Source organism: Marmota marmota, unplaced genomic scaffold, assembly GCF_001458135.2.
Source record: "Marmota marmota marmota unplaced genomic scaffold, marMar, whole genome shotgun sequence".
Taxonomy (NCBI): domain Eukaryota; kingdom Metazoa; phylum Chordata; class Mammalia; order Rodentia; family Sciuridae; genus Marmota; species Marmota marmota.
Genome location: NW_025999913.1, coordinates 45,662 through 69,454, shown reverse-complemented (window position 1 = coordinate 69,454; position 23,793 = coordinate 45,662). Strand labels below are relative to the sequence as shown.

At 40.2% G+C, this 23,793-nt stretch overlaps 2 protein-coding genes across 9 annotated transcripts in view; both read right to left on the bottom strand.

Moving 5' to 3' along the window:
* Bphl (biphenyl hydrolase like) overlaps positions 1-5,591 on the bottom strand; it is a 29,877-nt gene extending 24,286 nt beyond the window's left edge. For 3 of the 6 annotated variants that reach the window (XM_015493961.2, XM_048799721.1, XM_015493963.2), the window contains exon 1: positions 5,434-5,590. In XM_015493961.2, coding sequence (XP_015349447.1) covers positions 5,434-5,540 — 107 coding nt within the window. In that variant the 5' untranslated portion in view covers positions 5,541-5,590. Of the gene's footprint in view, positions 1-5,433 lie in introns of all 6 variants that reach the window. The other 3 variants (XM_048799720.1, XM_015493965.2, XM_048799722.1) reach the window with 2 other exon arrangements.
* A 4,174-nt stretch (positions 5,592-9,765) lies between these two features.
* Positions 9,766-23,793, bottom strand: part of Ripk1 (receptor interacting serine/threonine kinase 1) — a 35,804-nt gene continuing 21,776 nt past the window's right edge. For all 3 annotated transcript variants that reach the window (XM_015493957.2, XM_015493958.2, XM_048799718.1), the window contains 4 exons: positions 18,530-18,620; positions 17,207-17,770; positions 13,558-13,710; positions 9,766-11,745 (listed from right to left, as the gene is read on the bottom strand). In XM_015493957.2, the coding sequence (XP_015349443.1) occupies positions 11,459-11,745; positions 13,558-13,710; positions 17,207-17,770; positions 18,530-18,620 (1,095 nt within the window). In that variant the 3' untranslated portion in view covers positions 9,766-11,458. The remainder of the gene's footprint in view (positions 11,746-13,557; positions 13,711-17,206; positions 17,771-18,529; positions 18,621-23,793) is intronic.

Genomic DNA, 23,793 nt, shown 5'->3' with positions numbered 1-23,793 from the left:
AGCTCATTTCAGAAATATCATTAGAGGAGCAACAATCATGCCATGAAGTGGTTTTAGCATAATATGTACTCTGCCAATTTACTTATTATTAACTTCTTATTCCTCTGAGGAATTAATTTTTATTGGTAGGATGGCTTTAGATATCTTAGGCTCAGGATAAAAACAAATAAATGTACTTTACTAGTAAAGACTCATTTTAGTAAATGGTCATTTATTGGTGTATATTTGCTCACAGTCTAGAAGGAGAGATGATAAAGACAAAGGATTTACTCTGCAAACCCTCAGGGAGGCAGTTATGACTGAGGAAAAAGGAGCTTTGAGGCACCTGGATGGGATAAAAGTCCTTATTGCTATTTCCTGTGTTGCCTAAATTAAATGAAGCCACTCCCTGAACAGAAATGACTACCATCCGCACAGCTCACATTAGCAATAATGTGCACCATACCATTATTCCCTTTATTACTCCTGTGCCCTAGAATTTTTAGGAGCTCCCTTTCTTGCAGCGCCAAGAACATGCTCATGAAAGTTACATTGCACTGTGAGGATATTATGCACGATGAAAGTGCCCTTCCCTCACCCTCCTCCATGTGCAAAGCTCATCAGTTTTCAGGACTGGGTATTGCTGCCTTAAGCTCTCCGCATCTCTGCAGGGCACAGACTCACAGGCTTTTTCTCAGCTTCCATGATCACTCCCAAGTCTCTGCTGCAAAATACAAACAAAACTAACTTCCCTCTGCGCTTGGTAGTATCTATGTTTTGATTCCCCATTCCAAACTTCTCTAATTATTACCATCCCATGTTCTCTTGGTTACCTAAAAGGAATAGGGAGATAAAACCAGGCAGTCTTGATTTTAACATAATGGCAACTCAATGTCAGGAAAGAATGTTTAAAGGGAGACAGAGATCATATCAGGGCTGGGCAGAGGGATCTAAAAGGAGCTTTGGAGATGAACTTCCAAAGATGGAAGAAAATGTGGTGGGAAGGGCATTTCTGGAAGACAAAAATAGTCTGATCAATGGCCCAGGAGCAAGGGACATCCGTGGGGACAAGCTCATGTTCAGCTAGCAAGAATATGAAGGCAGCTCTATGGTGGGGGCCAAATGGTGTTCTGCAGCTAGGCTGGGGGAAAGACACTGCCACACTGCTTTGTCTTCAACCACCCTGTATGTTGTTGCACCAGAGGGACCTGTACTGTCACATCAGCCCATCCCATGGGGTTAACGGAGTTTGACAAAAACCTTTCATGAATCTCTAAGCTGGAGGAAAAGGAATGAGGACTATTTGTGAACAAAAGCAAATCAATATCAAACATAAGAAAAAGGTTTACTTTTAAAGATAACAGTTATTGCTGGGCATAGTGGCATATACCTATAATCTCCAGTGACTGAGGAGGCTGAAGCAGGAGGATCACACATTTGAGGCCAGTCTCAGTCACTTAGTGAAATCCTCAGCAATATAGCAAAACCTGTCTCAAAATTAAAACACATGAACAAACAAACAAAAGGACTGGGAATGTACTCAGTAGTAAAGCACATCCCTGAGTTCCACCCCAATACCGTTAAAAAAAAAAAATAAAAGACAACAACAATTATTGTTTACTTTCACAGGAATATAACTGAAATGAGTATAGCACTCTTCTTCCAGATTATCTTAGAGTTGCAGTCAGGCCTTGGATTAACAGTTATGTGCATGTTGTAAGAAAATCAGGCCATAAAGACCAGGCCTTCAATGGCCTTGTTGTGTGTTTATTACTTGAACCACATTCAAGATACCAAATTTCCCAAAACTCTCAGGGAGGAAAAAAAAATAGAAAACTTCAGAAAATTTAGAGACAAAAATTATAGGCTGTGGGGTATAGCTTAGTGGTAGACCATTTGCCTACTCTTATGTACAAGGCCCTGGGGGTCTTGAACTCACAATCCTCCTGCCTAGGGCCTTTGAATAAACAATAAAGAAAAAAATACTAATCCCTTCCCCTTTGGCTGTCAGTTTGGTTTTTCCACCTCTTCTTCTCTCTTATTAAATTGCATCTCTAACCCAGGTATTCTGAAATGGCTGTGTTGTTTAGAATCACCAGTGGAGATTTAAAAGCATGCCTATAACAATCCTGAAAGACATTCAATAACTCTGTGGCAGTGCCCTAGTTATCTGCTTTCAGAAACATTAAACTCCACCATACCATTCATTCATCCATGCACATCCTGAACACCAACCTGCTGCTGGGCACTAAAGTTATGCTCTCATGTAGTTTGGAGGCTAGCAGATGGGTAAACAGCTGGCCACCAGCATTTACCATGCAGTAAATGGAGTCTTATGAAAGAGAAGCTGGGGGAGGAGACCTAGGATGTAGGTGAGAGTCACCAAGTTCAACCCCCTGCACCAACACCTCCATAGCTGCCCACTTGTCCCCATCTTCTTTAAAAAATATTTTTTAGTTGTCAATGGACCTTTATTTTATTTATTTATATGTGGTGCTGAAAATCGAACCCAGTGCCTCACATGTTCTAGGCAAGTGCTCTACGACTGAGCCACAACCTCAGCTCCAATCGTCCCCCTTTTACAGGAGCATTTCCTGTCTCCTACTACTTCAGTGGAACTAGGGATTGAACCCAGGGGCACTCTGCCATTGAGTCCCATCCCCAGTCCTATTTTGTATTTTATTTAGAGAAGGGTCTCGCTGAGCTGCTTAGCGCCTCACCATTGCTGAGGCTGGCTTTGAACTCACGATCCTCCTGCCTCAGCTTCCTGAGCCGCTGGGATTATAGGCATGTGCCACTGTACCTGGCCTCAAACTTCAATTTGAACCATCTTGCAAACTTCTAAATCTGATGCATAGACTATGCTACAATTCAAATCTTTGGGGTGGAAGCTAGGCAATTATATTTTAAAATTTCTTCAGGAGATTCCAATAGGCAACTAAGATTGAGAACAATGTAATGAGTTATTGGAGAGATAATATTATGTTGAACCTAATCTTACCATGGAGGAATCTGAGGATTAGAGAACAAAGTAATTTGCCTACACTGTGGTGCTCTGCCAAACCAAGATGAGCAGCAGAAAGTCTGACCCAGAGCCTCAGCACTTTGCTTTAGAAATAAAAAATGGAGGCCACTTAGTAAGATACAACCTCATTTCAAAAGTCCTAATCATTTATATTCAGCTATTTTATATAAAGTAACCATTAACTACAATAAAGTATTACACACCCCCAGGGCTTGAATTCAAGTGAATTTCGACCATTTATTTTTACTTCTTTTATATTATTATTTGTATCATTACTAATTGTACCTACTAAATACTTATATCTATTATGTCCTAGACCTTTTACATCCATTGTTTCAAATCCTCACAAACTGTGCAAGGCTGGAGGCTCAGAGGTTAAGTAACTTGGCTACATTGACACAGACAGAAAGTGATGGTAACAGATCTATCTGAACTCCAGAGGCCAAGCTTTCTCTCTAACCTCATGGCTGAACAGAGTCCCCCGCATGGTTCAGGCACTGGGGTAGAACACAGTCTGACTGCCATGCAGGGAGAGGGTGGTGGCAGGCTTCAGGGGAAGGAGGGAATCTGGAACAGGGCATTATTCCAAGATTGAACTCAGAAAATATTTTTCTTCAGGCAGATTGTTAGATGCTGTCAATTGTTAATATTTGTAACTGTACATAACATATAATTTCAGGGAGAGAAGACTTTTTAATTTTTTTTTAACCTAATCCAGAAACAAATTTCCTTAATTATTAAATAAGAGTCAAAGTTCCAAATAGCCTTACAAACAAGTTTTTGGCATACAACTGAGTTGCACATTGGACACTGGCTGTTAGAAGCAGTTTTTTTTTTTTTTTTTTTTTTTTAATAGGAGTGCTTTTACCAGTTTCATGGGGCTGTGGCCTTGTTTCAGGGTTAACCAATACCACTGCTCATTTTCTCAGATTACATATCATCAGTTTGCAACTGCATTTATGCACCTGCAGGACAAAATCTGGAGAAACCTGTTTTTCAGAGTTAATTTAGGAAGTGCCACTAGGTTGGCAGGGCCTCTATGTAACCATTAAATAACCTATCAGGACTATGATACTGGTACAATCACAGTAACATTATCTCAATCCTTTTTTGAAAACAGGAATCTGGATACAATGTACATTTTCACTGTTGATTTATATAGCTACATCTACTTACACGTTTTTCCATCTGTATCAAAATAGTCCTGAATTAATAAAACTAAGCCAAATATGAAACTTAAGTGCCAGTTAATTACACAATGAAAATTTTAAAAAGATGGTCAGATTTACCCTCCTATTTTCTTCTTTGAAATTAATAGTTTCCACATGATATCAAGTAAAATTCTAAATGCCAGGTACCAATCAAACATTTCATTTTTCCCCACAAGTCATTAATGAAATTGACCCATCAACATTTAACTGCATACATGCATTGTGTGTCTATATGAGTGTGAAATGTATATGTGTAGACATATTATGTAAAGAATACAGTAAAGAAAATTTCAGGCCACTCCATCCATATTTTTCTGCGCAGAATCTCTTGGAACCAGGCACCAGGTCAGAGGTTAATCCAGGTTTTTGTTGTTACTGTTTTAACTGTAAAGGGGACGAGAGGATTAAGAGAAACATGCAGATTTTTGGACCTCTCCACACATGTATTTCAGAATCTCTTAAGAGTGAGGTCTGGGATTCTGAATATTCATAGGTTCCCAAGATGATTCTCTTGCACATTACAGTTTGAGATAAGCAAATTAAAGACTCAGGAGACTTGGGATTCATGACTTAAGCCTGATCAGTTTTATGCCAGCTAATAGGCCCCAGGCATATTCAGGCAGATTTCTGATATAAGAAGTAGGAGAAGGCACTCCTGTAATCCCAAGGATTTTGGAGGCTGAGGCAGGAGGATCGCAAGTTCGAGGTCAGCCACTATCAAGACCCTAAGCAATCTAGCAAGACGGTCTCAAAATGAAAAGCTGGGGCTATACCTCAGTGTGACAAAAAATAAAACAAACAAACAAACAAACAAAAAAAAACCTAGCAGCACAAGAGATTACTGTTCTCAACCTCACGATGTAAAGTCTTGAAAGAGGAACCGGCTAAGAATAAGGGGCATGGGCTTACAATCTGCTTCCTTACCAGTTAGTTGTGACTAATAGCAAATTTACCTCTCGGGGCCCCCTGCGTCTGCACACAGATGACAGTCTCGTCCCCTAAGCTCCAGAGTCACAGATGTGAGGCCTAGGCACAGTTCAGGCGCTCACGGAGTGCTCCCGGATGCGGGATCTCGGGAAATCAAGGGCCACAAGGAGGCCAGACCTCGCCCACGACCCCCATCTTTGCAGCCGGGTCCACCTGGGTCAGCGCGCCCCTCCCGCTGCCCCCCAGAGCGCGCAACGCTGGGGCTCCCCGATGGCAGGAGGGCGCCATTACCCGTACGCGGCCTTGCGCCCAGCCGTGGGGACGTAAATCTTGGGCTTCTGAGGCGAGAAGAGCAGCCGCGGTAGCAGCCCGCCTCGGGAGCACAGCCTCACCACCATGTTCCTATGTTGCGCCGCCTCTGGAAACGCGCATGCGCAGGACCTTATGCCCGCCCCTGCTAGCCCCGCCCCCGTCTGCCACGCCCCCGAGGCGCGCAGCTGTGCCGGGCCACACCCCTCTACACCAGCCTGGCCTAGCTTGCCGTCACGTCCTATGCCAGCCTGCCACGCCCCGCACACAGCCTTTGCCTAAACCCATCAGAAGCTGGTGAGACTGGATCTTTTCTTAGGGGCTCTCTCTGGCCCACAGGCACGATGTCCCAGTCTATGTCACCTCCTCCTACCTGTTTGCTATAGTGATGACCAAGGCCCCTGGGGAAGTGAGGTCACTGGCCATCCTGCCTTCACCTGGTGGGCACCCAGGCCGAGCTTCCGACAGATTAATTATTAATTAATTAATCCTTGACGCATAGCTGGTGCTAAAGGTGGGATGGAGTACGTTCTCATTTAGGGATGGTGGAATCTAATGTTTTTTTTTTCTGTAAGCCATTTATATCCATTAATATAGTTACAATTTTAAAAAAAAGAAGTTAGTGTTGCTCAAGATGTTGAGAAATTAACATTCTGTGCACTGCTGGTGGGAATGCAAAATGGCTCAGCTGCTGTGGTCAAGAAGATCTCGGTTCCTTAAAAAAGGTTAAATAGAGAATCACCCTATGATCCAGCAATTCTGTTTTTGAGTATACATCCAAAACAAGGAGGGCTTCAGATATTTGTGCACCAGTGTTCATAACAGCATTATTCACAAGAGCCAAAAAGTAGAAGCAACCCAAGTGCTCATCAACTGACTAATGGATAAAATGTGGTGCATCTATGCCATGGAATATTACTCAGCTTTAACAAGGAAATATTTTTTTTTTGTTTGTTTTTTAAACTGGTTCTTTTTATACATGACAGCAGAATCCATTTTGATATAATTATACAAGCATGGAATGTATTTTATTTTTGGTTAAGAGTCCCATTCTTATGGATGAACATGGTGGTGGGATTCACTGTGTTGTTTGCATGGTACATGAAAAATTGTCAGATTCATTCCACTGTATTTGCTTATGCCCCCTCCTTCCCTCTATTCCCCATTGTTGAATCCACTTAACTTCTATCCCCCCTCCCACCTCTGCCTCTTATTGTGGGTTAGCTTCCACCTAACAGAGAAAACATTCGACCTTTAGTTTCTGCTTTGGTTTCTGGGGACTGGCTTACTTCACTTAGCATGATAGTCTCCAGATCCTTCATTTGCTGGTAAATGTCATAAAGCCATTCTTCTTTATGGTTAAGTAATATTCCAGTGTATATGTACCACATTTTCTTTATTCATTTGTTGAAGGGCACCTAGTTTGGTTCCATAGCTTAGCTATTGTGAAACTAGTGATGTGGATGCATCACTGTAGTACATTGATTTTAACTCCTGTGGATAAAAGGAGGAGTGGGATAACTGGGTTAAATGGTGGCTCCATTCCAAGTTTTTTGAGGAATTGCTATACTGCTTTCTAGAGTGGTTGCACCAATTTGCAATCCCACAATGTATAAGTGTAACTTTTTCTCTACATCTTTGCCAACATTGTTACTTGTATTCTTGATAATTGCCATTCTGACTGGAGTGTGATGGAATCTCAGTGTGATTTTAATTTGCATTTCTCTAATTGCTAGGGATGTTGGACATTTTTTCATATATTTGTTGACCGCTCACATCTCTTCTGTGAAGTGCCTGTTCAGGTCCTTTCCCCATTTATTAATTGAGTTTTTTTTTGTGTTAAGTTTTTTTGTGTTCTTTATAAATCCTGGAAATTAGTGCTCTGAGGTGCAGGTGGCAAAGATTTTCTCCCATTCTATAGGCTCCCTCTTCATGCACTTGTTTCCTTTGCTGTGAAGAAGCTTTTTAGTTTGATGCCATCCCATTTATTGATTTTATTTCGTGCACTTTAGGGATCTTATTAAGGAAGTCAGTTCCTGAGCATGTTGGAGTGTATGTGTAGGGTTTCTGATCTAATCCCTAAGTCTTAAAAGGAAATATTGACACATGCTAAATATGGGCGAACCATGAGGACCTTGTACATGAGGTTCCTAGAGTTGTCCAATTCGGACTAGAATGGGAATTTCCAAGAGCTGCCAGGGTGAGGGGAATGTGGAGTTAGTGTCTAATACACAGTTTCAGTGCTGCAAAATAAAGAGTTCTGTAGCTGGATGGTGGTGGTGAGTACACAGCAATGTGAATGCATTTAATGCTCCTGAACTGTGCACTTAAAATAGTTAAGATGGTAAAAGTTCTGTGTATTTTGTCATTATTTTTTAAGGCATATAGCTTTATAAAGGTTCCAAACATCTACAACTGAAAGTTCAGAAGAGAAAAAAAACAGCTATACTTTTAAGCCTGGCTACCACTGTAGTCTCCCTTAACTGGGAACACTTGGCAAAATTTGTGGCTACTGATTTAGCCTTGGCAAGAACAATCTGAGATAATAGCTTCCTTACATATTGTGTTATTTGTCCTCCAAGAGATCCTTCTTGTGTAACTGCATACACAGTAATTTTAAGTTACAGGAGAGGTCAGTTAACCCGCATGGTTCCTCACTGTCCCGTTGCAGTTTCTGTAGTAGTAAGAACAGGTTTGACTTAAATAAAGAATATGCAAACATGCTTACATTCTACTTTGAACATACATCTGTCAATTCCTGCATAGAAGGAAAGAGAAATGTATGTTTGAGTTGACTTTAATATCACTTGACATTCAGGAATCTTTGGTGGGGTCATTTCCTATTTTTTTTTTCCTGAAACATTAATTGGGATTTCTTGTCAGAGATGATGAGGATTAAAAATGTCTATAGAATTTCAACAATAGTGACTCGACTGCTAAGCCAGAAAGGTAGTGTGAAGTTCTTAGTTTACTAATGTCAGAATTTTTAAAGTACATTCTTGAGAACTGGTCTTTTATTTGTACTATTAAATAACTGCCATTTTGGTGCCAGGCCCCTTATGAGGCACCACTTTATTTTAATCTTCAACCAGCCTATGTATTATTGCCCCACCCCCGTTTATAGATGGAATTACTATGTCTTGCTATCGTAGTGTTAGTCCTTCAATTTCTTTGTAATCTAATGCTTCTAAAAAACCTTTAACCTTTCAACTACTTTTATTTACACTAGTATTATTGTGGGAGGCCAAGCTTATGGGTGACTGAGTTACACTCCCCAGCTGGGTACTGAGGCGCTCAGTCACAGAAATGGGTGTGTCTTGCTACAGCCCCATGGGTGAAGCTATGCTCACCTGTTCCTTTGTAATATAACCCCTTGCCCTGTTTAGGATAGAATCTTCCATGGAAGTGCCTTGTGTGTGTCCCCTCCTCTTACTGTGCCCTTGGGTGTGGCCTACCCAGGTGTCAGTCAACCTGCTGACAGTGGACATCATGAAGATAGACTCAGCCCCCTGAAACCTGACCCCTTGCCTCATTTGAATAGCTTCTCCTCAATAAAAGGGGTCAGCGCGTGTGCTCTCGCTCTCTCTCTTTCTGCGGACCCTTAAGGTCAGAGGAGCCGTCACAGCAACCCCAAAGAAAAAGGTATTTGTGTCTCTTGTGTGGTTATTTCGTGCAGCCCAGTTAGCCCAGTTTAACTAGAGTGACCCCTGAGCCTTTTAGTCGTGAGAACAGAAACCAGGCATATTATAATTAGAAAAAATAAATAACACCTTAACATGTGTACCAAAATATTGTTTAAAACATTTTGTGAGCAAGAACTCCTCTTCTTATTCCTGAAGCCCTAACTTCACATGATAGACTAACGGCAAAGATTACCACCAGGGCAACTAATGGAAAAAATCTGTGCTCAGGAACCAAGTATGCACAGCCTTCTTCCTCATTTTTTTTTTGGGTCTGGGTCATTCTGCTTATTTAGTTTCTACCCAAGAATAACAGTGAGGCTTGGGCTTTGTATAGAAACTCTTCAGAGGCAAATTTGACTTTCTTCAGGGTGGTGTTTAGAGAGTGGAGAGGGAGGTGGAGGAAAGGCTTCTGAGTCCCAGAGAAAGGACAGCAGTGCTGTAGGCCTGTCACCCAGAGGATGGCCATGCCTGCTTCCTGGGAGCTCCTCTTTCTACCATCAGCTCGCTCTCTCTGCCAGCAGCAGTAGGGTAAAGGGGGACGACACACAGGAAATGCCAACCTGAGGAGCAGAGGTACAGTAGGCAATCCCAAATAGTTTCATTTATACAAACACACATCATTTCAATGGCCTGTATTTCATGAATAAAGTTTTATTTTAAAAAGTCCATTAAAATACCTTCCATTTTTGTCTCTTAACATTGACCATCTAACTTCTTTTCAATTTAAGAGAACTAGAACACCATTGGAATGGAGGTCCAAGGAACCTATTTAGAAACCACACATGCTCCTTCAGCAAAGCCTGGACCCTTCCCCACTCCAATTTTATTTGGGGTCAGCATGACTTAATGCTGGTGGCAGCTAAGTAGTGAGACCTGACATGTGTGGACATACTGAGGCTTACAGCAATACTCTTCTCAAGCAGGGCAATTTTTCCCTTCCAGGGAACACTTGGAAATTCCTAGAGACATTGTCACTGGGGGCAAGATGAGGGAAGGCACAGGATAGCCTCCCCACCCCCAACCAACCAACCAAACAAACAAACAAAAACCCCTACGTGGCTCAATGCCAATAGAGCCAAGTGGAGAATCCCTGTTCTGCATCCTCATTTCAGGGGTGTGTGTCTGCAGAGGCTGGAGGGGATTCAGAATCAGAACCAACAATACTGTTATCGACCCAAGACATCAGAATCTCTCCAGACAGAGTGACCATCACTGCACCCTTCTCTCCCTCTATGTTGGGAGAGCTGAGCACAATGGCATATCTCTGTTTAGCAAAGTGCCAACAACAATGCCCAATGACCTGGGTGGCTTCAAGTTCTGTTCTAGAAGTTCTTTCATTTGCTCCTGGGTTTCATAAGGGCTTTGAAAGGCTGAGTGCTAGATGCATAATGACCAGGCTCTCAAGTTTTTTTTTTAGCTTCACAGCACAAAGAAAAAAATAAACACATCTCTTTAGTATGCTGGGGTAAACTGAAGTAAGAGCTCAACAGTGATCAGTCCTGAGGCTCTGATCATACCCAGGGGTGAAGAGATCAATATTTCCCACATACCTTTCCCTGTTTGGGGTACACAGGATGGGAAACTGCATAAAGTACTGGAGTGTTAGGAAAGCACATATAAAATAAGAATTTCTGTGGTAGTCACAATTCATAACATTTTCTTGAAACAACTGCCAGGAAAAATCCAATGATTTCCCCCCACCCCTGTATTTTTTTTCCTCATCTTCAGCACTCTTTCCCTTCAGTGAATTTATATTTTAGAACAATGAAGGGGGATTGCACATAATTTCTTAAGAGTCTGTGGTGACAGTATTTGATACTGAAGTTAATAGGTCCTATAATTTTGGGACAAACTATTGGTTGTCATACAAAAAAATCTATTTGCACAGAAATTAGAAATTTAATGCACTTTGGTTATAAGAGGAACCTATGTGCAGAAGAAAGCCCAAAATAAGAAAGCTGAATTTGTTTTTTCCACCAAAACCCCAGGAAATTAAATGACTAGCATAATTTAAGGTTATGACATGGGCTGAAAGAAAATGATATTCTTCAAACATCTCTTCTTTCCCTTTTACACCCAACTAGGCTTTCTCTTTCTCTTTTTTTGTTTTTAATTGGTCTATGGGTATTACGAAGCCTCCTGTCTGCATACTTTCTTGAGAGTGGGATGCTGGCTGAAGATTCTCTTGCCGTTCTTCAGCTCTGAAATGCAGGCAATGACATATCCATGAGGATAGAATCTTGAATGCTTTGGGGCAGCACATCCACCAGTGGCTTATTCACTAAGTGAGGAGTTTGCTTCATGTTGCCCAAGCCCCTCCAGGTTTAGTTCTGGCTGACATGGATCAAGGCGTTCAGGAGGTCTATTCTGGAACACTGGTGGAGCGCCTGGGCCAGCTTTCCCACGGTGGCCCCCTTATTGCCTTCCCTCATCAGCCACTTCTGGAGCATCTGGTAAACTTTTTCTTTCAGTCCATCGCGCTCATAATCATGGTCGATTTCATCAATCTGAGACTCAGTGAAGCCCAGCTTACGGGCACAGTTTTTCCAGTGCTTTCCCAGGTTTTCCCTGACAGGGTTCAAATGTTTGGCAGTCAGACTAGAGGTATTATCTACCAAATAGAAAAGAAAGAAGGTGTCAGGCTGTAACCCATTTGAACAATCTAGCTTCCTAGATTGCTGAAAAGCCCCAGTAAAATGAAGAATACCAGCAAGCAGAAAAAGATGGCTTCTTAATCTAGTTACTGACTCACTGGATGAACTCAATATGCACAATGGCCTTGAGTCTGTGTGTGACCCTTCCTCTTGGCAAATACACCTGGACCACAGCCCATAGTGTTGTGAACAAAACCCTTCCCTGGCTATTAGTTTGGGGATTCCAATCAACCATACTCAGTGGCCTATTTATGTCAGATCTTCCTGGATGTGACAGGAAAAAACACATTTTTGTTCCTTTTGAAGATTTTCCACTTACATCTGGCCATAGTTACACTACCCCCACTCCTAACCCTGCTTATGCAATTCACTTTCCTCTTAGTTAACCAGAGACACTAAGACCATTGTTCAGTTACTATGCCCTCCCTATTTCTCAAGGGATGAGGTAGGAGGTATCAATATTCTTCAAGGTTCATTTTTAGACCCTTTCCTACCTTTATTTTCTCCTCTTCCCCAAACTGCTGTCCCCTTTTTTCCTATAGCCATGCCACCTCTCCTTCTACTGATTCTATCCCTTCAGCTCTTCAGAAAAATAATTAATAAAGGAAACAAAATTATAAAACCACCATCACAAACAAACCATATTACTCGATCCTTACCCTATCTCAGTATGCTGAATACAAAGAAAAAGACATCTAATTTTTCCTACTCATCTCCCATTCTTTCCTCAGCCCATGACAATGTAGTTTCTGTTGCTATTACTGGATATTAGCAGTCCAAGAACCTCCCAAAATATCTGCCAAATTTTGTCAGAATCTTTAGGAGAGGAGCCCTGAATTTCATCAGATTCTTAAAGACACCTTCGGTTCCTCAAAAGTTAAGAACATCTATAGGTAGAAGTTCTGCCCCCCTACTTGATTTGTAAATAAAATTTTATTGGAATCCAGTCATGATTATCCATGTACATATCTTCTGAGGTTGCTTTCATACTACCATGAATTAGTAGTATTTGGGTAGTTCCAAGAGAGACCTCAGGTCCAACACAGACTAATGTATTTACTATCTAGTCATTTATAGAAAAACTTCGACAACCCCAAGATTAATCAGAAAGCTGGATTCTTAATCACATCATTTGACCTCTTTTTTTAAAATCAATTTTTTATTTGACCTCTTGACCCCTTTTCCCAGCCTGTGTCTTAAGATTAATGTTATAGGCCTGCAGAATTAAACCCTCTGAGAGACAGCCCTCTTATTTTCATTACAGAGGTGCTGGTGAGGGTACAGTCTTCCACTTTTTACAGAATCTCCTTTGATGGGGACCTAATAGAGCAATTTCTCTCAGGTCTAAACAGTAATACTGATGATGATCAAAGTTTAATGCTTTATAGATCTTCCTATGTACCAGGCAGTATCCAAGCTCTTTACACATATTGACTCCCTTAATTTTCATAATAGAGTTATGAATTAGATACTGTGATTATCCCTGCATGAAAAACAAAGAACTTATATGGAGATTACATATGATTTCTTTATAACTTATCAGGAGGAGATATTGAATAACTTTCAGGAAGAATCATCAGAGAAATTTTAAGATTCCATTATATCCCTCTCAACAAGTAAGAAAAATCAAGGTTGCTAGACATTGTTTCTTGGGTTTTTTGTTTTGTGGTGCTAGGTATCAAAACCCAGGGCTTTGCATATGCTAGGCAAGTCCTCTATCACTGAGCTACATCCCCAGCCCAGCACTAAGTCTTTAAAGAGCATCTTACCGAAGATATCTCGGAACTTGGAAAGTGGCTCTTCTTTCACATTTGCACATATGTTTTCTGGTAGTTGTGAATTCACTGCACCAACCTCCATATAATTATAGGCTCCAATCTGTATGCCAGTACTATTGTATATGCAACATTTTGGGGACTCATCTGAAGAGACAGAAACATACAAGTAAATCCATTAAGCAAGAGAAAAAAAATATGGCATGGTAAAGGAACTGGGGTTTACTCCAAATGTGTAATTATCTTATACCATTCCTAACATCTTTTGTCTTTAAAATGTGGCTACACCACCTCACACCCATTAGGAACTCTAAAACCATCACACAAACAAACAGTGTTGGTATAAATGTGGAGAAAATGAAACTCTTGTACATTGTTGGTGGGAATATAAAATGGTACAGTCATGGTGAAAACCAGTATGGAGTTCCCTCAAAAAAACATAAAATAGAATTACCATATGATGCAGTAATTCCTATAGCCTAAAAGAACTGAATGCAGAAATATTTTTACCCCCATGTTCATAGCAACATTATTCATAATAGCTAAAAGGTAAAGCAAACCAAGTGCCTATAAACAAAATGTAGTATATATACCCAATGAATCATATTCAGCCTTAAACAGAAGCAATTTTTTTGAGATGGGCATCTCTTTCTTGCCCAGGCTAGTCTCAAATTCCTGAATGCTGGGATTACAGGCAACATATCACTGCAACTGGCATAATAAGAAAATTCTGATACATGCTGTAACATGCATGAACTTTGAGGACATTTGCTAAATGAAGTAAACCAGTTACAAAAGGACAAACCTATATGACTCTACTTATAAGAGGTACCCAGAGTAATCAAAGTCATAGACAGAAAGTAGTAGGTGGTTGCCAGGGAAGAGAGGGAGAGGGAATGGAGAGTTAGTGTTTAATGGGACGTTTCAGTTTGGAAGGATGAAGACATTCTGGAGATGGGTGGTGGCAACGGCTGTACAACAGTGTGAATGTTCTCAATGCCTCTGAACTGTACACCTAAAAATAATTAAGATGGTCAATTTTATGTTGTAGGTGTTCTACCAGTGTGGGTGCTACCAAGCCAGAAAATGGGGTGGATGAAGGATGACACAAGGATCAACCACATTTCCCAGCAGGATCCCACTACCCAAATATCTGTTAAGGGTTCTCCTCCTATATACAACAAACCCAAACCCCAATTCATGCTGAGTTGAACCTATCAAATGCTAGTACTGTAATTACAGAACATTTAGCAGATCTTTTCAGGAGAGAGGAGGAGGAAAGTAGACAGTTCTAAGAAAAAGGTATATTAAATTTAGCTCTAGGAACCTCAGTACATCTGGTCCTCAATGAGGCAGCCCAGATGGAGTGGATACCACACTTACTTGGTTAAATTTCTCTGATGAAGGCAAAGGAACTAGGCACCATCTCTAATGACAGATGTAAGAAATATGTGATATCTGTAATTTTGGGTGGTCAGTGAAACTGCTAAAACTGGAATCCTCGTAAAGAATCCTTGACTACAATCTCTAAAGGGCCTTCCAACTTTAAAGACCCTGTCTTTTGCAAGTGACGTTTATTAAGGAGATTAATAGTGATGATAACCGCAGCTACCATTTACTGGCCACTCAGTACATTATCAGCATAGCAGTAAATTGCCTTATCTCATTTAATTCTTGTAGCCTACTGTTCTAGTTTATGGTGACACTCTGTTAACTAACAGTGAACCACAGGCTGTTAAACAGACGTTAAGTCAGACAATACCTGACCCAGTGCCAGGATTTTATGCTGCACCTCTTTACGCAGATGCCTGTTTTTGAATCCGTGCTTTCTGCAGGCGTCTAGCCCACATCTGGCCACTGGAAATCCCAGAAAAGTTGCGAAATGAAGAAACTAATGCAATATTAGAAACACAAATTCACTCACATAAATTTGGTATGACACAGATCCCAGTTCATGTCTAATCATGAACTGGGATCTGTGAGAACTTGTAACGTGTAAATCTTCTAATGTCACATTTTCATTTGTAAATGAGGATAACGAATACTGGAGAGGCAAAATGATTTGCCCAGTCATGCAGAGATAATGAATGCCACCAAGGGACTAGATCTCAGGACTCCTAACTGATTCACATGAGCTGTCCCTTTCTAACATCACTTAAGGTAGTGCATAAAACAAAAGGAAGGATCCTGGGAGATTTCATCAACATGAAGAACTATTTCCCTTCTGTATTTACAGGTACAGACCTCCTTGTATATATAGCAGGGTGAATTAGAAAACTCACATTTGGTGCAGAGTCAAGTCTATTTGATGATAGCAAAAGCAAGTAGAAGAATTGGTTAAATTTGCAATGAAAAACTCTCCTTGTTCATTTACAAACTTAGTACTTTACAGGATCATCCTTAGGGTCAGAAACAGAAAATTCCACTATTGCTTCTAGTGAAGTTTTGCTTTCCCAACAGAGAGCATCTCAGAATCATGAAGGGGTAAGAGTGCTATATATTCATGGTTGGCAGAACCAGTAACAAAGGAAGAGTGAGAATGGAAAAAGGTTTGGGGTACTAAACTAGTGAGCTTTGGTTATTCATGTACAATGAATAACACTGACACATTATAATGGTTTACGCGCTGCCTTTTAACCACAAGAATTTAAGCTCCATGTGGGAAGTGACTCAGACTTGTTTATTTTTTCACTGTTACATCTCTTCATTCCCTAGAAAACACCTGGCACAAACCGGGGAGTGCTTTGGAAATTATTATGGGATGAAATCTTAAGTGATCAGATGATATGGAGATGTTTCAGTTTCAGTCACAAAGGGAAACAAAAGGACATTTCACTCCCGTAAATTAGGTATGACACAGATCCCAGTTCATGTCTAATCCAACATTTTACGTTCCATAGATAGTATAATAAAACCCATAGGAAAAAAAAAAGAATGTTTTCATAGGAGGTTTCTGGAGAATTTACCCTTTTGAAAGATAATGCAATCTAGGACTCAAGTGTGCTAGACAAGTACTCTACCACTGAACTACATGTCCAGGGCAGAAAGTTCTGTGGTTTTTAAAGCTTCCACTACCGAAGCTAATTTCAGGATTCCTAGAGCACAGTATAGGTAGCATCAATAGATGAAATTCAAGTAGCAAAGGTGGGAGAAATAAGTATTGTTTGGTAATGATACTGGATATTAAATTAAACCACTTCTCTAGAGAATCTGTAACTATTATCAACTAGCTTTGACTTTACCAGAGATATGGAAATTCAAAGAAAATTTCTCATCACAAAAGGTGTAAGACAAGAAATAAAAATTTCTAAGACTTATTTCTTACCTTCAAAAAATAGCAAGCAAGAATATTCCCACCGCATGGAACACTGGAGACTACTAGGTGATTCAAGTTAGAGCAGAAGATGCCTACCAATTACAAGGACCTGTAACCAATATCTGTGGGCAGCTGGGATGAATCCTAGAACAAAACTGAAATATTCCCAGAACAAGGAGTCTGATGGAGACCATTCCACAGTGGCAAGTACAACTTCTCTCTGTCCCCATCAATAACTTAGAATCTATGGCACAGGTAATGGCTGCTTTATTTTCAAAAACATTTTAGAAAAAAAGATAAGATTATGATTCTTAAAGGTCAGTTTACCTGTTGATGGAAAGGAGTAGAGTGGAATGGTGGGTGTGCTTGCTGGTAGGTTGGTTTCAGGCACTGGAGTTTTATACAGATTAGACATGTGGCTGGAATTCAACCCATACCAAAATCCTGTACTTGCTGTCACTGGATCCAGTGGTCTTATCCCAAACCCAGGTACATTGTATAAGTCAGTGTTCCAATATGGTCCCTGAGGTTGGCTGGTTAGCCCTGTCGGTTGGTTTACTGCACTGCTATGACTGGCTGCATTGGGATAAGCAAGACCTTTTCCACTGGTGTTCTGAACATTCTCATAAGGGTTCTGATGTGCGAAGGGGTCATGAGAGACCCTTCGTTTCCTCTCCTCCTCTCTGTTGTAAGCCACATTCTGTCTGGGCTGCTGTTTTGTCTGCTTGTCCATGCGGTTGCCAAAAGCATGATAGCTTGCTTCCTCCTGGAGTTTAAGCTGCAAGATGGGCTCACTGTCTTCTTGTGGGTTCTCCAGGGAGGGAGAAAACCAGGACTCCTCCACAGGGCCAATCTGGAGTCCCTGGGAACTGTGCAGCGAACCAGGCTGTTCTATAGAGGAGAAGAAATGATCAATGTGGGTTTCATGAAACACCAAAAAGTAAAATAAAACCTGAGTACCATCATGAATCTGTCCCTCAGTAACTGAATGAAAACAAGGAAAAGTTAAAAGCATTTAGTAGATGGTCTTTTTTCTACAAGTACAGATGATCAGTAGGAGCTTCTCACTAGCAGCCAAGAGAACATGAGGGAAATTAGGAAATTAAAACAAACAACAGAAAAGTGAGTGTTACAGAGATGACTGTCTTCCTTGGAATGAAGGATGACTATGTCTTTCTAAGAAACTTTGGCTGGAGCAGAGAAGGTGGTGGTCACCTTGGAGCAATTCAGGGTGGAAATAAGAATAGCTACAGCCTTGTCCTACATGCTTCCCATGAATTCTTTCATTTAAAAGCCCTATGGAATCAGGAACAATTATTATGACTTTTATGGATGAGGTTTATAATTAAGTCATTTGTCCCAGAGCAGATGGAAATGGCTTCCCTTTGGGCATAATGAAAAAGCATCCACCTGTGCTCCCGATCAACCTCTTCTAGGAGTCCCACATTTTGGTGAGCATACTGTTACTTAATATTTCAAAGATCCGTAACTGGGACTCCCAAATATATTATAAATGCCTTCGAGGCAGGTGTCCAAGTTTATAGCTTTTTCTGTGTCCCATGAGTTTCTAAGTAATATTTTAGAGAGAAGAAGGAACAAATGAGGAAAGAAATAAGTGAATAAACAGATTCCCACCAGAGGGTAAGTTACCTGAATTTGACCTGCTTGGAGGTTCTGCCACACAATCAAGTTGGAGAGACTGCAATCTCTGCAAAACTGCATTTTTCATTGGATATTCTTTCTAGAATTAAGAGGATAAATAAGTAAACAGCAGAAGAGACTAAGTACCAGAAAAATACTATGAGAAGAAGATATTCATATAAATTCATAGAAATTTCATACAAATCTTAAAGTAGTAAATGTTTAAAAAGAAAATATTTTTTTCCAAATACCCAAAATGATCCTACAAAAGAACAAAGTTAGAGGTCTTCCATTTCCTGATTTCAAATTTTATTACAAAGCTATAATAATCAAAAAAACAGTGTGACAATGGCATAAAGCCATAGACTAATGGAAGAGAATAGAGAGTCTAGAAATAAACCCTCCCATATATGCACAACTGATTTTTGATAAGTGTTTTTAAAATGGATTAGAGACTAAACTTAAGTGCTAAAACTCTTAGGAAAAAAAATAGATAATTTCATGACATTGCTGGGCATGGTGGCAAAAGCCTGTAATCCCAGGGACTCAGAAGGCTGAGGCAGGAGGACTGCAAGTTGAAGCTAACCTTAGCAATTTAGTGAAAGCTTGTCTCAAAATAAAAATATAAAAAAGGCTGGGGATGTAGCAGTGGTAGAGTGCCCTGTATTCAATCTCAAGTATGAAAAACAACAACAAGAACAGGCTGGGATGTAGCTCAGTGGTAAAGTGCTTGCCTCACATGTATGAAGCCTTGGGTTCAATTCCCAGCTCCAAAAACAAAAAACAACAACCACCACCTTCCTAGAAAGCGTCATGACATTGTTCTTGACAATCATTTCTTTTTATTTATTTATTTGTTGTAGTTGGACACAATATCTTTATTTATTTATTTTTATGTGGTGCTAAGGATCGAACCCAGGGCCTCGAATGTGCTAGGTGAGCACTCTACCACTGAGCCACAACCCCAACCCTTAACAATGATTTCTTGAACATGACATTAAAAGTACAAGCAACAAAAATAAATACAGATAAATCTGACTATGTCAGAATTAAAACCTGTGTATCATTTTATCCAGACAGTGAAAGAACAACCCATAGAATGGGAAAAATATTTGCAAATCATATATATTCCATAAGAGATGAATAGAGAGAATATATAAAGAATTTTTACAGCTCAACAACAAACACACAATTGGACAAAAGACTTGAAGAAATATTTCCCCAGAGAAGATGTACATATGACTAATAAGTATATGAATAATGCTCAACATTAGTAATCCTTAGAGAAATGTAAATCAAAACCACAATGAGATACTACTTTATATTTGTTAGAATTGCTGAAATGAAACAAAAAGTAACAAGTGTGGAACCCTTGTGCATTGCTGGTATGGAATCTAATATGGTGCAGCTACTTGGAAAATTGAAGGTTCTTACAGAGTTAAACACAAAATTTGCATATTGTCTATCAATGCCATGCTTAGGGATATATGTCAAAGAATGGAAAGTAGGAACTCAGACACTGTACACTAATGTTCACAGCAGCATTATTTATAATAGCTAAAAGCTGGACATAACCCAAACATCCAATAACAGACGTAGGGATAAACAATATGTGTTATGTTTCCATATGATGGAACACTATTCAGCCAAAAAAGGAATAAAATTCTGATACATGCTACAAAATGAATGTACCTTAAAAATGTTCTATACTATGTGAAATAAGCCAGACGCAAATGGAAAATATTGTGTAACTTTATTTCTACATCTACCTAGAATAGGCAAATTCAGAGGCAGAAAATAAAGATTACCAGGGGCTAGGAGACAAAGAAAGGGAAGCTATTATTTAGTAAACAGAGTTTGTGTTTGGGATGATTGATAGTTCTAGAAATGGACAATGAGGATGGTTGCACAACATCGTGAATGTACCTAATACTACTAAATTGTACACTTAAAAAAAGGCTAAAACAGTATATTTTGTGTTGTATATTTTACCCTAATAAAAACATTTTTCTTATGAAAGTAATAATACTCATAGAAAATATGAAAAATGTGGGAATAAGGACTTCTTTTTTAGATTGCTTATATTTTTAATCATGAATAAATATTATATTTTATCAACTGATTTTTTCTGCACTTATTGAAAAGTTTTTTTTTTCTCCCTGAAAAAGATAATGTAATGAGTTATGACAGACTTTCCAAAACTAACTTTATATCTTGGAATAAATCCAGTTTATTTTTTGTCTATTGATAGATTCGGGTTGTTAGTATTTTGTTTTGGATTTTTATCTTTTTTTTGATATCAGGGACTGAACTGAACTCTAAAACACTGAGCAACATCCCCAGCCCTTTTGGTGTTTTATTTAGAGACAGAGTCTCACTGAGTTGCTTACCGCCTCACTAAATTGCTGAGGCTAGCTTTGAACTTGAGATTCTCCCGTCTCAGCTTCCCAAGCCACTGGAATTATAGGCGTGTACCACTATGCCCAGCAGGATTTTTGCATTTATACTGTTAAATTAAATTGGCCTGTAATTTTCCTTTCTTTTTAATTTTTTTTAGTTGTTGATGGGCCTTTATTCATTTATTTATATGGGGTGCTGAGAATTATACCCAGTGCCTCACACATGGGAGGCAAGCACTATACCACTGAGCCACAACCCAGCCCATAATTTTCCTTTCTTATACCTTCTTTTCCAGGTTTGGGAATCAAAGTTATACTAAAACAAAATAAATTATGTTAGCATACAACTCTCTTGGAAGAGTATTTTCAGCTCTATTATCTGGAAAAACCTGTATATAACTGATGTATTTGATAGAACACACTGACAAAGCAATTTGTGAGATATTCTCTATAGAAAAATTTTTCATTACTGATTCAATATCCTTTAATGGTTATAGGAATAATTTAGGTTTTTATCTCCATATGAATCATTTAAGTCAGTTTTTAAATATTTTCCCCTAGAAATTTGTATAGTTTACCTAAATTTTAAGATAATTAGCAAAAACTTCTTCACAATATATATACACATGTAGAGAGAAATATGTGTACATATATATTTTTTATTTGAGAAATCTTTTATTAAAATATGTCCCAAAGTCAACAGTTTAAAATCAGGCAATCACAACTAAAGATAAAATTTCAGGTCAACTTGCCTTTCAAAATAAAATCAAATCTTTGCCACTGAATTGCCCAGGAGGTTTTCCTTGTACAGAAACAGTTAATACTACTTTATAAAATGCATACAAAAATATAGTATAAAAGATATCTTAGGTGATGGCAAGCTCACGGACTTGAACAACACAGAATAATACCCAGCTGTAGCTTATAAAACACAAGCTATTCATCTGAAACATCAATAACCTATTCCGCATCTGTCCTCCCAAGACAATTCCAGAAGTATTTTGGCTCCCAAAAATCTGGCTCCAGAAAGTAGAGTGCTAATTCCAAAAGTTCCCCTGGGGTTGTGAGGCCTGGAAGCACATTTAGAAATAAACTACTATGGGCAACAGATTTAGAAGTAACAGCTGGTTTTACAGAGCCACAGACGGTGCTTTCCTTTCCTGCTCTTCCACTTCCAAACCCAGAGCCAGAAGGCAACAGAGGATCTGACCCTTCTTCCAGGATAGGATTAGGGGTTCCTGTGCTTGCCCACATAACACCTGCTGGTTTGGGTGACTTTCCCAGATTGGAGGCTGCACCTGGATTCTACTAGGAGCTACATACAGAATCCAACTGGGGCAAAATCCATCATGGGTGGCTAAACAGAGCTCCTGTGGTGCTTTTAAGACCCTGAAGCACTGGATGAGTCTCAGTGGCTCTTCCCAGAACCTCAGTAAGGCCAAGATCTGGGAAAGGGGTCTTGACTCACGTTAGACTGGCAGAGAATGAGGCTAGTGGTTATAGAGCCAGCAAGCTCCTTGCAGTTGCATGAGGAGGACAGGTTTGCAGGGTTCCAGTAGAACTTTAAACAGAGTCAAAGATTGAGATGAGAGGCAGATAGGAAGAGGAAGAGTTACACAGTGCTTCCTTCTGAGGTGCCTTATACCTGCCTTGAGAAAAAATCCAAAGACAGGCCTCAAATGCCCCTTGGAAAACACCTGGACACAGAACAAGTTCATGAGCCAGGATTCCAAGCCTTCCCTAAACCCCAAACCAGGATCCATTTTCCTGTTTCTTGGGGAAATATTTCTGATCTTGGGAAGGAGCACTGTAGAGCCCACTGCATAACAAAGGCAGAATGAGCCAAAAAAAAAAAAAAAAAAAAAAAGGCCCTTGTAGGGACATAACTGTTCCTCCCTTGGAGGAGAGGGCCAAAAGGACTCTAAGATAAATAATCTAACAGGCCAAGCTCTTTAAGTGCTCTCAAGGTCTGGGCATTCACAGTGGGGTGGGTGTCACCTAACATCATAATGTACTCTAAAGGTTTGCACTCCTCAGGTCACGGGTCTGACAGTGAGGTAATGGTTTGTGTTGTTCAAGTCTGTGAGCTTGCCATCACCTAAGATATCTTGGGTGTCTCCCAGAAAAAGGAGCTTCAGGGAGAGCATCCAGGCCCAGCTATCTTTACATCACCCCCAGAGACACCAGTGGGAGCATCCTTTCCTAGCCGAAGTTTCCTGCAGAATGTGATTTTTTTTTTTTTTTTTTTTTTCAGTTTTCGGTGGGCACAACATCTTTGTTTATATGTGGTGCTGAGGATTGAACCCGGGCCGCATGCATGCCAGGCGAGCACGCTACCGCTTGAGCCACATCCCCAGCCCCCAGAGTGTGAGATTTCAAGCAGGCTGGAGTCCCCACACCCTCATCCACCACCTGTTACATAGGATCTGTCAGCCTTTTCTTCAGAGCTAGTGAGCTAAGCAGACCCCAAGCCTCCTCAGTCAGCTGTCTGCTAAGATGCCAAAGGCACCAGAGAGGACACAGCACTCCCAAGAGTCAGGAAAGAGGGAGAGGTGGGTTTCAAAGTTTCCAAGAATGTAAGCCCTTAACTGTGTGTGCACTGGCTGCAATGCATTTTGGGATCTACTGTTCAGACAGCACCACTATAACCAAAATGGGCAAATTACTAAGGGGGAAAGTGAGGAAAAAAATAAACTGTCTTTCTAAGACAGAAGAGTCAGGCTTTTTGGTCAGTTAGTAGCCCACTGAGGAAACGTGATTCTTTTCTGCAATTGCTGCTGCCAGCACGGGAGCTGCATTTTTTTCTGTATCCATCCTCTTTTTACCCCCCCCCCCCCTCCACACACATTATCAGCCAGCCATCCTGGGACCGAA